The sequence below is a fragment of the Octopus bimaculoides genome, chromosome 30 (assembly GCF_001194135.2).
Source record: "Octopus bimaculoides isolate UCB-OBI-ISO-001 chromosome 30, ASM119413v2, whole genome shotgun sequence".
NCBI classification, from domain to species: domain Eukaryota; kingdom Metazoa; phylum Mollusca; class Cephalopoda; order Octopoda; family Octopodidae; genus Octopus; species Octopus bimaculoides.
In genome coordinates, this window is record NC_069010.1 from 9,267,112 (window position 1) to 9,279,611 (window position 12,500).

Below are 12,500 nucleotides of genomic sequence, written 5' to 3' on the forward strand. Positions count from 1 at the left end.
TATATATATATATATATATATATATATATATATATATATATATATGCACTCACACACATAAAGGGCTTACATTTTCCATCTACCAAATCCATTTACATCATCATCGTTATAGTTTTTTTAAAAAAATTTTTATGTTATTTCTCATTTTTGTCTTGACTATTTTTGTTCTTTCAGTCACTGGAATCTTACAGAGAGACTGATTACCAGTTGATAGAAGCTGTAGTCATGTGTCTCACCCGTCTACAACCTCTATTACGACCTGTAAGTAGCTCATATATATACACACATATATCCTCAGTCAGAAAGTGAAAGCAAAACAGACTTAGTAGGACTCAAATAGTCTTATCTTAACAGCTGTTTCATAACTTGCATAATAACCATATTCATATTCCTTGTGATGTATTCGCTACAGTGTGTTCCATATCTCAAGCCTACTATATATATATATATATGTATATATGCACACACACTCATATACACATAAAATCATGCACACACACAACATGTACTTAAAGTTATTAGGTAAAATTTTAAAAGTTTTTCAACTTTTATCTATTTCACTCATTAGGCTGTGGCCATGCTGGGGCACTGGTTAGAAGAACTTGAGTTGAATGAATCAACCCCAAGCATTTTTTTAAAGCCTGGTATTTATTCTGTCAGTTTCTTTTGTCGAACTGCTAAGTTATGGAGATGTAAACATAGCAACACTGGCTGTGTAGCAGTACTGTGTGTGTATGTATGTATATTTTTACATATATACACACACACACACACACACACACACACAGACAGGCTGCTGACTGCATCACTAGATCAAGCTGTTCCTGATAAAACAAAACAAAGAGAATGTTCCAGTTGATCCCAAATACCCTGTCTATGTGTGTGTGTGTTCTCCCCCCATGCCCACCACTTTACAATTAGTGTTGGGTTGGTTATGTCCTTGTAACTTATCAGTTCAGCAAAAAAGATTGATAAAATAAGTACCAAATAATAAGAACTCGAGTTTTGACTCCAAACCTTTCAAGGTGGTGCTCCAGCATGGCAGCATTCCAAACGAGAGGAAAAAGAAGGACAATAAAATGTGGTCCCTTTAAATAGATTTTCCTATTTGAATTACTTTATTTATTTGTTTGTTTATTTTTCTCAAATCTTCCAGGAATCTCCAATCCACAAGTTTCTCTTCTGGGTGGCCATATCAGTGTTGCAACTAGATGTAAAATCTCTGTATGCTACGGGCTTGGCCCTGTTGGAGCAGAACTTACACACACTTGACAATCTCGGTCTGCTTGACAATACGGTGAGTGTATATAATCTTTGAGAGAGAGAGAGAGAGGTGCCTTTTATATGCAAACAAACATAGACACACACACACATACATCAATGAACCCATACAACCTACAACTGTACACACACACACACACACACACACACACAATATACACATACATGACTTCACATACAATATATATATTTATATATATATCCTAAACTCTGCACCATTGTCTCTTCCCTCTGTTCTTACCATTCTCCTGTTGTCTGTTGCAGTCTTTAGAAGAAATCATGATGGAGACGCGCACCCCACTGGAATGGCACTTCAAGCAGTTGGACCACTCCATGGGACTCAGCTTTAGAAATAATTTCAATTTTGCTTTAGTTGGTCACTTACTCAAAGGTAAACAAATACTCTTTGTCCCTTGGTGTTGCTGTAGATCGATAGATAGATAGACAGATATTACGAGAGAGTAAAAGAATGAAAGACAGATGGAGGATATTGCAGAATGATAGGAAGCTTGTCATTGAAATATCATGTATCTCTCTTTCTTCCCTTCTCTTTCTGTCTGTCTCTCTCTCTCTCTCTCTCACTGCATTGTTCCTTTTTACTGTCTTCCGACAGGGTTCCGACACACGTCTCCTACAACGGTATCTCGGACTATTCGGGTCCTGAATCAGTTACTGGTCATCACCGTGAAACCATTAAATAGGTAGGTACATCTGTTGGCTTCATCGTTATCTTCATCGCCATCACCATCATCGCCCCAGCCATCTTCATCACCATCATCATCATCACCATTGTCATTGTCAGCATTAGTACCACTATCATCATCGTTATCACTATCATCATCATCATCATCATCATCATCATCATCATCATCATAATCCAATCCTCTTTGTCCTGTACTAGTTTCTGTGAATCTATCATTGTTATAATGTACAAACCCCTCCATTGGTTATTTTTTTTCTCTCTTTTTCCATCTCTTCCAGGGATAAGTTTGAAGTCACCCCTCAGACAGTTCCATATTTGGCAGGTATTTTCACTTGTTTCTTCTTCTTCACACCAACTTCTCATCGTCTCTCACTTTCTCTCTTTGAATTGGTCAGTAAAAGTTTAAATGGGGCAGGAATTTTGCCATAACCATTCTTCAAGTTGCTGAGTAAGATTGAACGAAACTAGATCTCATGATCTCATTATAGAATTCCTAAATATCTCTGCTGATTTACCTCCCTTACTCCAGTCTGACTTCCTTAAAATGCTCTCTAATCCAAGCAGTGTGGTATAGCTTTGAGAAGGACAGGTCAGTGTTTAATTTCTCTGTCTCTGTAGAATATTACACAATCAAATAAGCAATGGATTAACATGCGTGATGACAGAATTTTGGAATTTACCAATCTATCTGAAACCTGTGTAAGCTGATTAAAGATGCATAATTCAACGACTGGCACCCATGCCAACCTCTCCTTCACTAAACTCGGCTTGCGAGGACCTGTTGGGGCAAGTGAAATCGAAATCTGGATGGCACGAGCACCGTCTGAGCGTGATCATTGCCAGAGCAATGTCTGGCTTCCATGCTAGTGGCACGTAAGTAGCACCATTTGAGCATGATTGTTACCAGCGTCACCTTACTGGCACGTGAAAAAACGTCCGAGCGAGGTTGTTGCCAGTGCCGCTGGACTGGCTCCTGTGCAGGTGGCATGTAAAAAACACCATTTTGAGCGTGGCCGTTGCCAGTACCGCCTGACTGGCCCTCGTGCCAGTGGCACGTAAAAACACCCAAATGATCATGTCTCCACAGCATGAAACTATTAGTAGCTCTTTTTTAAATTGTGTATATTATATGGGATATATTTGTGTGTGTATTACCCCACATCCCTCTTGCAGCCACACAGCTTTTTTTTTGTTGTTTATGTATATTTTAATTTGTTGTGTTTATTTTCATCATTGTCCTGTGCATTGTTAGCCATTCCCAATATCAACGTTAAAGGACATGAAACTGTAATGATTTTTTGGATGTTGACTGATGGAATTAGCTACAAATTTTCTGTTGATGTTTTTGTAAAATTTTTGAAATGTGTGTGTGTGTGTGTGTAATGATTTTCAGTGATGTAGCTTTCTCTCTTTTGTTCTTTTTCAGCATTGGTTTCTGTGTCCGAAGAGGTCCGCAGTCGATGTCATCTGAAGCATCGGGTCAGCCAGTATGTGATGACCGACTCACCGTCCTCGGACAGCATCAATGCTGCTGAGCCAGAAACGCCGAACACGAGCATCGGACCCAGTGCGTCGGCGCACTCCATGTCTTCGCCCTCCATCCAGACGCCCGCCAACGCCCAGCCCTCCATAACACCTGTCACTCGTCGCCAGAAGAGCTGGGACATTCTTGATAAGAGCGCCATCTCTGTGGCCAGGAACAACACACATTTGATGCAAAATCAGGTACATTTTGCCTCGTTGCCCCTCCCCTCCATACTCCTTGTTTATTTGTACTGGTCTTCACATCACTCCTTACTTAGGGTCTTTACAAAGCCCCATGTAATCACTGGTACAGCTGATATGTGATGGAAGACATCTCCCAACCATGTGGTTTTGGGGTCAGTCCCTCTGTGTCTTTGTTTATTGCCCTGAGCTGACCAAAAACCCTTTCAGTGGATTTGCTAGATGGAAACTGAGAGAAGCCTGTTGTGTGTGTGTATATATATATATATATATATATATAATGTGGCACCTTGGGCAAGTGGCTGTGTGGTAAGAAGTTTACCTCCCAACCACATGGTTCCTGGTTCAGTCCTACTCTGTGGCACCTTGGGCTCCACAATACAACGGCCAAGTGGACTTGGTAGACTGAGACTAAAAGAAGCTCATCATCGTATGTGTGTTGTTTGTCCCATCGTTTGACACAACCAGTGTTGCTTTGTTTATGTTCCTGTAACTTTGCCCTTCAGCAAAATAAACCAGTGCAATAAGTACCAGGCTTCAAAACAAAGTCCTGGGCGTTGATTTGTTCTCCTAGACCCCTTAGGGTTGCGCCCCAGCATGGTCGCAGTCTGATGACTGGAAAAAGAACTCCCCTACTTTTGTGTATTTGTTTCAGGCAATTCGAATGACTACACACCGAGTCCCCTAAGTTGTTTGTGGGTGTTTTGTTGTTGTTGCTATAAACCCCAGGTTAGTCCTGGTCAAAAGAACTCTAGCGTTAAAGACACTCCAACCATGACCACCCTACATGGAGGCTAGACCTGACTTGACTGCTATTTCTGCCAGGCTTAGCCTCCATGTAGACATCTCTCTCATTGGCTCACACATACATAGATACATAGATAAGACAGAGGGGTGTGATTTGAGGAAGATTTGGTTGCTATTTCTAGCATCTCTAGCTACCATGTAGAGGTCTCCCTCATTGTCTCATACATACATATATACATAGATAAGAGAGTAGGGTGTGATTTGAGGGAGATTTGACTGCTATTTCTAGCAGGTCTAGCTACCATGTAGAGGTCTCCCTCATTGGCTCATGCATACATATATACATACATGAAAGAGTAGGGTGTGATTTGAGGGGGATTTGGCTACTATTTCTACTAGGTCTTGCTACCATGCAGAGGTCTCCCACATTGGTTCATACGTATATACATAGATAAGAGAGTAGGGTGTGATTTGAGGGAGATTTGGCTGCTATTTCTATCAGGTCAAGCCACCATGTAGAAGTCTCCCTTGTTTATTTGCATGTTAACATTATATTCTCCTTGTTCCTTTGTGGTTCGCTTCAAAATTGTAAAGAGATCTGTCTTGTCACCTGAAAATTTCAAAAAGTGTATATATGTATATATATATATATATATATATAATAGAAATAGGTTTCAAAGAGAAAAATAAACTACACGTGGTAGATATATGGAGATAATAAGAAGAAAAAAGCAAAAATGCACATTGGATATATATATATATATACACACACACAAACACATACATACTCACATAGTGATCATTTAATGCATACTCATGTATGTATATATATATACATATATATCATCATCATCATCATCGTTTAACGTCCGCTTTCCATGCTAGCATGGGTTGGACGACTTGACTGAGGACTGGTGAAACCGCATGGCAACACCAGGCTCCAATCTAACTTGGCAGAGTTTCTACAGCTGGATGCCCTTCCTAACGCCAACCACTCAGAGAGTGTAGTGGGTGCTTTTACGTTTCACCCGCACGAAATGGTGTCTTTTATGTTCCACCCGCACAAGAGCCAGTCCAGGGGCACTGGCAACGATATACACACATATATGTGTGTGTGTATTTACATATTCCATCTGTGCCAATTGGGTTTGTGTTACTGAGTCATGAGTGGTAGAAGTTTTAGTAGTAGTAGCAATAGTAGTAGTAATAGTAGCAGTAGTAATAGTAGTTGTAGTTGCAGCAGTAGTAGCAGTCGTGGCAGCTGTAGTTATTCATTGACTGTGAACTTTGGTGTGAAACGGTTCTGTAAACGAGTAAATTCCACATCTGCAGAAAACGACATGTGTACCAAAGAGGTGCAGCAGTCTCAGAATGGGGCACCAGAGCAGCATCAAATGAATGTGTGTGTGTGTGTGTGTGTGTGTGATATGTAACTTATGAAAGGGATGCTCTCCTTCAAAGAAATAAGATCCTTCCTGGGTCACAGAGACTGCCGAGGCTGGTTCCCCTGTTTCCCCTTGGCTGGGACCCCACTCCATCACAGGATGATGTACTTTTGCCAGCTGAATGATCTGGGGTAACATGAAATGAAGTGTTTGACTAAAGGACCCAATGCATTGCCCGGTCCAGGAATCGAAACCACAATCTTACGATCATGAGTCCACCACCCTGTCCACTAAACCATGTGCCTCCACTACAAAGGAACAAACACTGTCTGTATTGAGTCCTTCTCTCGTTTCTACACTTCTTATATTTCTGTTTGCAATGTCAGTATGCATGTGATGGGGTTACTCTGCTCCAAAATGGATTGGAAGCCCATCTCTTGCTCCTACTTTTCATTTTAAGTGTGATTGGATGCCCTCTTTAACACCAAACCCTTCACTCTGTGTCCTAGGTGTATTGGCTCCTGTTTAAAGAGTTCTCTCATCCTTTCATTGTGTCAACTCAATTTACAGTGTGTCCTTGGGATCATTTTATTGTGCCAGCGCTATTGAGGTCAAGTTTGGGCCCTTTCAGGGCTAAAGAGCCCTCACTGCTCTCTGATGTATGTGTGAGTTGAGGGTTACATGAACAAGTGTGTGAGTGGAAGGGAATGGGTGAAAGAAGGCTGTGTGGATGAGTGAGACACAGAGTGGGAGTGATAGATGAGTGAGAGTGATATCAGTGATGGAGCATGATGCAGAGCAGGTGGCAAGGAAACAGGGAGTTGTGAGGGGAGAGGAACCACAAGTAGTCTCTAACACTAACAACATTTTGGTATTCATTGCTCTAGTCTGGTAGAGTTGTGTGTGTGTGTGTGCCTCTTTCTCTCTCTCTCTCTCTCTCTCTCTCAGCAGCCAGTGTGCAAAACCAATTAAGGAAAAAAATTAATCCAAAGTACGTGGGTTGATGCTGACCATGAACTCATTAATGATACACGACTAAACCTTTTTAAAAGGAATTTCTCCTTTGTTCATTCCTTAGAAGTCGGTGCCTCTATGTATTTGTTGAAGTAGTCCCCTTCCAGCGTGTGGCTTTACTTGCAGTAAATAGCCATTGATATAATAATGTATATATCTGTATATGTATATGATATATACCCATTTATAAGTATATGTGATATACATTATATCTATATACATATATACATTTACATACACATACACACACACACACTCACACACATATATGGTTGTATCACAAAGCTTTCCTGGTTTGCATTGTAGAGTTTTTGGTTGCTGCCAAGGGAGCCCTCCTTCGATGGGGGTTCAGCGAACAAGAGGGCACAGCTCCAGGTAATGTGGCCACCTCCACTTCAGCCAGCACTGCATCCCTCTTTTGCATAAATGCATGCATGCACATACTGTTCACATGCACACATGCACGCACACATAGAAATATATGTGTGTGTGTATCGAACTCTCTATCTGTGGACATAAATACACGTCTGTATGGGGGTATATATGTATATGTGGATGTATGTATATATACACGTGTGTGTGTATATATCAAATGTAGATGTAGCTGCATATTTTTATTTGAATGTTTGTCCATTTATGTGCATCGGGATATGTATATTAATATATAAGTGTGTGTTCATATATATACATACACACACACATGCGCACATATACATATGTGTGTATATGCATGGATATATATTTATATATATATATATATATATATATATATATATATATGCACATACATATATATATGTGTATCTTTGTGTATATTTATGTGTGTGTATCTGTGTATATATATGTGTGTGTGTGTGTGTGTATATATATATATGGGTTTTTTTCTTTCTTCTGATTTTTGCACTCTGTTCATTTTCTTTCTTATAATCACAGCTGTTTCTTATTATGATTGTTGTGCTTATTTTTGTTGGCACCGTCCTCACCACCATCACCACCGTCATCATTGTCATCACTGTTACATTCATGCATTAATTGTTTATATTCTGGAAATGACCAATTTGATTTGTTTCCAGTGTTTTTGAATCTCGTCTGCCCAAGTCTAAATGATTAGTTTTCTGTTTTAAGAATGCATTCAATTTGACAACCGGTGTTGGTTCGTTTACCTTCCTGTAACATAAGTGGTTCAGTGAAAGGCACTGATAGAATAAGTACCAGGCTCACAAAAAATAAAGGAGTGGAGTCAAGACAGTGCCCCAGCATGGCCACAGTCAAATGACTGAAACAGGCAAAGGGTAAAAGATATATATCGATAAAATATATTGCCCCAATATCAACCAGTCAGAGTAATGGACGCCAGAGGATCCAAATAGGGGCTAATGGCTGGTTGGCTCCCTGCCATATTTGAATGCATGTATCTATAATAAATGGAAGAGAGGAATTTCACCTGTGTCTATGCTACAATTTCATTCAAGATCCTTAGACAACACTAGTAGTAGTAGTAGTAGTAGTAGTAGTAGTAGTAGTAGTAGTAGCAACAGTCTAAAGTTATTGTTTTGTGTGTGTGTGTGTGTGTGGTGATTTCAATCAGCGGCGTCACATGTGCCATGATGTAACCCATCTCGTGATTCTCATGTAATTTTTTTGACATCTTTAAATTTTATTTCTCTCTGCTTGGATATTTCCCATTAAGGTAACTCATATTTCTATCCTATTTTTATTCTATTCATATTATTTCATTCTAAACCTGACGTTTTTGTTTAAAGAAAAACTGGAAAAGCTCCATTTCTTGTGTCTTTCCAAATAGATTTATAATTTTTTTTCTTCTTGAAACCTCTTCATCTCCCAACCTTTTATGGCGTCCATTTTCCATTTTCTATTTCCTCTCTGTTTCCTTTTCTGCAGGTGAACAGTCCCAAAGTTTGGCGTAGCTTTGATGCAGATTCTTCCACCCGGCCGCCATTGTTTAAGACTCGTAGCAGTTCCATGCCAACCCCAGGCTCAAAGAAGTTAGACAGCTCCAAGTCCGGCTTGAACTTGCCGCGCAGCGGACGTGGATCGGTGTCGAATGAAAACAACGTGTTGCTAGATCCTGAAGTGCTGACAGGTTACGATACACAAGTCCTCGTACTCACTGTCTTGGTAAGTACTCACATCATCATCATCATCTACATCAGTGGTTCTCAACCTTTTTTTTTCCTATGGACCGCTTTGATTACTATTTTACTTAGCTGGACTCTCATGCCCATTCCTTGATTAACCCTTTAGCATTTAAACCAGCCATATTTTTCTATTAGATCTAGCTTCTTGCACCTATCTGACATTGTCATTGTAAAAATATGCATTCCCATCTTTGAAATCTCAAAGCTATGAGATAATTCAGGATTAATTCCAAAGAATGTCAGGGAATAAGCATGGCATTCAGGAGACCAATCTGAATGCTAAACGGTTAAAAAAAATTCTATTTATTTAATTATAAATGAAATATTCTTAGGAATTGTATAAAAAAGGTTGTTCAAATATTTTGTGTACTCAAGAAGTAGAACCATGTTTTTGCATGAGTCTTGCTGGAGAATTTTCTCCCGGGCCTCTTCTTGCAGTGAAAGATCTTGTTCAGAGCTGATTACAGTCAACCATGTGTGAAATGTGACTTTACACAAATATATCTTATTCACAGCTACTCCATGCAACATTATTTATATATGGATGTCCATTTTCATACTGCCTTCTCATTCTCTGTCTGTCTTCTGTCTTTCTCTCTCCCCCACCACCACCACACTTAAACACAAATGTAACTCAGCCATAAAAATGTCAGCAGATATGACAGGTGAATCATCATCATCATCATCATCATCATCGTTTAACGTCCGCTTTCCATGCTAGCATGGGTTGGACGATTTGACTGAGGACTGGTGAAACCGGATGGCAACACCAGGCTCCAGTCTGATTTGGCAGAGTTTCTACAGCTGGATGCCCTTCCTAACGCCAACCACTCAGAGAGTGTAGTGGGTGCTTTTACGTGTCACCCGCACGAAAACGGCCACGCTCGAAATGGTGTCTTTTATGTGCCACCCGCACAAGCCAGTCCAGGGGCACTGGCAACGATCTCGCTCGAAAATCCTACAGGAGCCAGTCAGGCGGTACTGGCAACGGCCACGCTCAAAATGGTGCATCTCATGTGCCACCCGCACAAGAACCAGTCCAGGGGCACTGGCAACGATCTTACTTGGCTTGCCGGGTCTTCTCACGCACAGCACATTTCCAAAGGTCTCGGTCAGTAGTGAATATCTTTATTTAATCATTTGTCATCCTTAGGATTATGGTTTATATTCTCCTCATGAAATAATCTCATCGAACAGATCTCCTGGATTCCTGCTGCATGGAACTCTACATTATACTCTTCTGTATTAGAAATACTTTGTGGTCTGTTAGCCAAATTCACTGGAGGAGCTTTCTATGATAACTACATGATTTTATGAATCCATGTATTAAACCACAAAAATATTGATCTCTTTCTCAACAGGCAACTTTGGTCCGTAACACAACAGATGAAAATGAAGCTCGAATATTGTATGAATATTTAGCAGAGGCGTCGGTTGTCTTTCCTCGTGTTTTTCCTGTGATGTAAGTAGAAACCTCATTCATGATCCGACCCCCTATCTGTTTCACCCCACCCCCCACTCTGCATTTCTGTGTTTGTAGGGGATGGAGTCATGAAGGCATTCAAATTGTGTGTGGATTTATTGTCAGTTCCAGAGAAATTGTCGAGAGTCTTGAGTCTTACTGAAACCAATTCCTATATCCATAGATGGAGGCTCTTTCTGCTGCCTCTCTCATCCTCTGCTCTGGAGCTACCCTTCGCCCTTTTTCTCTTCATCCTCCATACCAAGTGGGCTGGGAATCCTCTCCTGCCATGACTGCCCTCCCTTCTCCCTGCAACCCAGCAGAAGCTTCCCTTACTTGGTGTGCTTCTCTTTGTAGGGTTTCTCACCCTTCTTCCAACACGACTCTAAGCTCAATCAATATAGAGAGAATATTTATACATGTGTGTGTGTGTGTGTGTAAATATATGTATGTACATATGTATATATATTGTTTCAGTCATTAGACTTTGGCCATGCTGGAGCACCACTTTGAAGAATTTTTAGTTGAATGTATCCACCCCAGTACTGTTTTTTTTATAAGCATAGTACTTGTTCTATTGGTCTCTTTTGCTGAAAAGCTAAGTTACAGGGACATAAACACACCAGCACCAGTTGCCAAGTAGTGGAGGTGGTGGGCAAGCACAGACACAAAGACACACACACACACAATGGGCTTCTTTCAGTTTCCATCTACCAAATCCACTCACAAAACTTTGGTCAGCCTGAGAAGGAATAGGGTTCAGACCATCAGAGGAAACTGCATTGACTCAAGTTATAGTTTTCAGTTGAAACAATTAACTGTCCCCTAATCGGGGTTGTTTGATGTTTCCATTGGCTAATTCTGTCATCTTTTCTCGTTCTTCCATTGCAGACATAGTCTCCTTGATGCCAAAATCAATTCGGTGTTATCGTTAAGCCAAGACCAGGCTATCCTAAACGCCGTACAAAGCATCATCCAAAATATGATTGCCTGCGAGGATTCTTCCCAGCAGCAGCTGTCGTTTCTCCAGAGTATGTATAGGTTTGCTTTGTTTCCATCATAATTGACACCATTGTCCCAACTGTCATTGACACCATTACCATCATCAGCACCACTATCACCACCACCACCACCATCATTGTCATCATCACCCCCTCCATCACTGCCATCTTCATCACCATCTCTTTCATCATCAACACTGTCATCACAGCTTTTGTCAGCATCACAAGGCTTTGGTCATCCCAGGGATTTAGTTGATGACACTTGCCCCAAGGTGTTACACAGTGGGACTGAACCCAGAACCAAGTGGTTGGGAAGCAAACTTCTTACCTTACAAGAGGACTCTGTTCAGTCATGAATGTCCATGGGATTGAACCTGGAAAGTTCCTCCGAGGCACAAGTCTGGGCAAGGTTGTTTATGGAAGACCATCAGTCGCCCATGCATACCAGCCTCCCCCTCTCCACACCACTGACGTTGTCCAAGGGAAAAGCAAAGGGGCTGATACCACTTGGCACCACTGACATCGCAGCTGAGTGAACTTGAGCAACATGGAATAAAGTGTCTTGCTCAACCCACACCCCAGCCAGGAATTGAACTCACTTTCTCATGATTGTGAGCACAATGCTCTAACCACTGAGCCCACACCTGCCACTCAATTATTGGGTTTGATAAAAAAAATTGCCATTTGATAAAACTTTCAATCCATGAAAGAAATTGTCCATGCTGAAAGGAAATAGATGAGGAAGAGATGGGAAGATGCGATGAAGAAAGAAAGCTGAACCTTATGAAGGTGATGGTGAGGGGTGAACCACTTTATTGGACAGGACCCTGCTATCATGTTCATCTGTCGGAGCAACGGAGAAGAGTGGTTGTTGACCCTTTTTTTAGCCATGCTTGAGAAGAAGACCCGTCAAACCGAGCAAAATTGCAGTCATGGCAGATTCTGGTGCCACGCAAATGGCCCATAAAAGCACCTGTTACACTTTTGGAGGGGTTAGAATTAGGAAGGGCATCCGGCCATAGC

General features: G+C 41.0%; 1 protein-coding gene across 4 annotated transcripts in view; it reads left to right on the plus strand.

The window, feature by feature from the left end:
- The window catches only part of LOC106878902 (neurofibromin), an 80,729-nt gene that overhangs the window by 55,125 nt on the left and 13,104 nt on the right, over positions 1-12,500 (plus strand). For 3 of the 4 annotated variants that reach the window (XM_052978165.1, XM_052978164.1, XM_052978167.1), the window contains exons 34-43: positions 175-261; positions 1,157-1,297; positions 1,546-1,672; positions 1,895-1,982; positions 2,263-2,306; positions 3,411-3,709; positions 7,162-7,230; positions 8,758-8,994; positions 10,376-10,476; positions 11,368-11,507. In XM_052978165.1, the coding sequence (XP_052834125.1) occupies positions 175-261; positions 1,157-1,297; positions 1,546-1,672; positions 1,895-1,982; positions 2,263-2,306; positions 3,411-3,709; positions 7,162-7,230; positions 8,758-8,994; positions 10,376-10,476; positions 11,368-11,507 (1,333 nt within the window). The remainder of the gene's footprint in view (positions 1-174; positions 262-1,156; positions 1,298-1,545; positions 1,673-1,894; positions 1,983-2,262; positions 2,307-3,410; positions 3,710-7,161; positions 7,231-8,757; positions 8,995-10,375; positions 10,477-11,367; positions 11,508-12,500) is intronic. The other variant, XM_052978166.1, reaches the window with a different exon arrangement.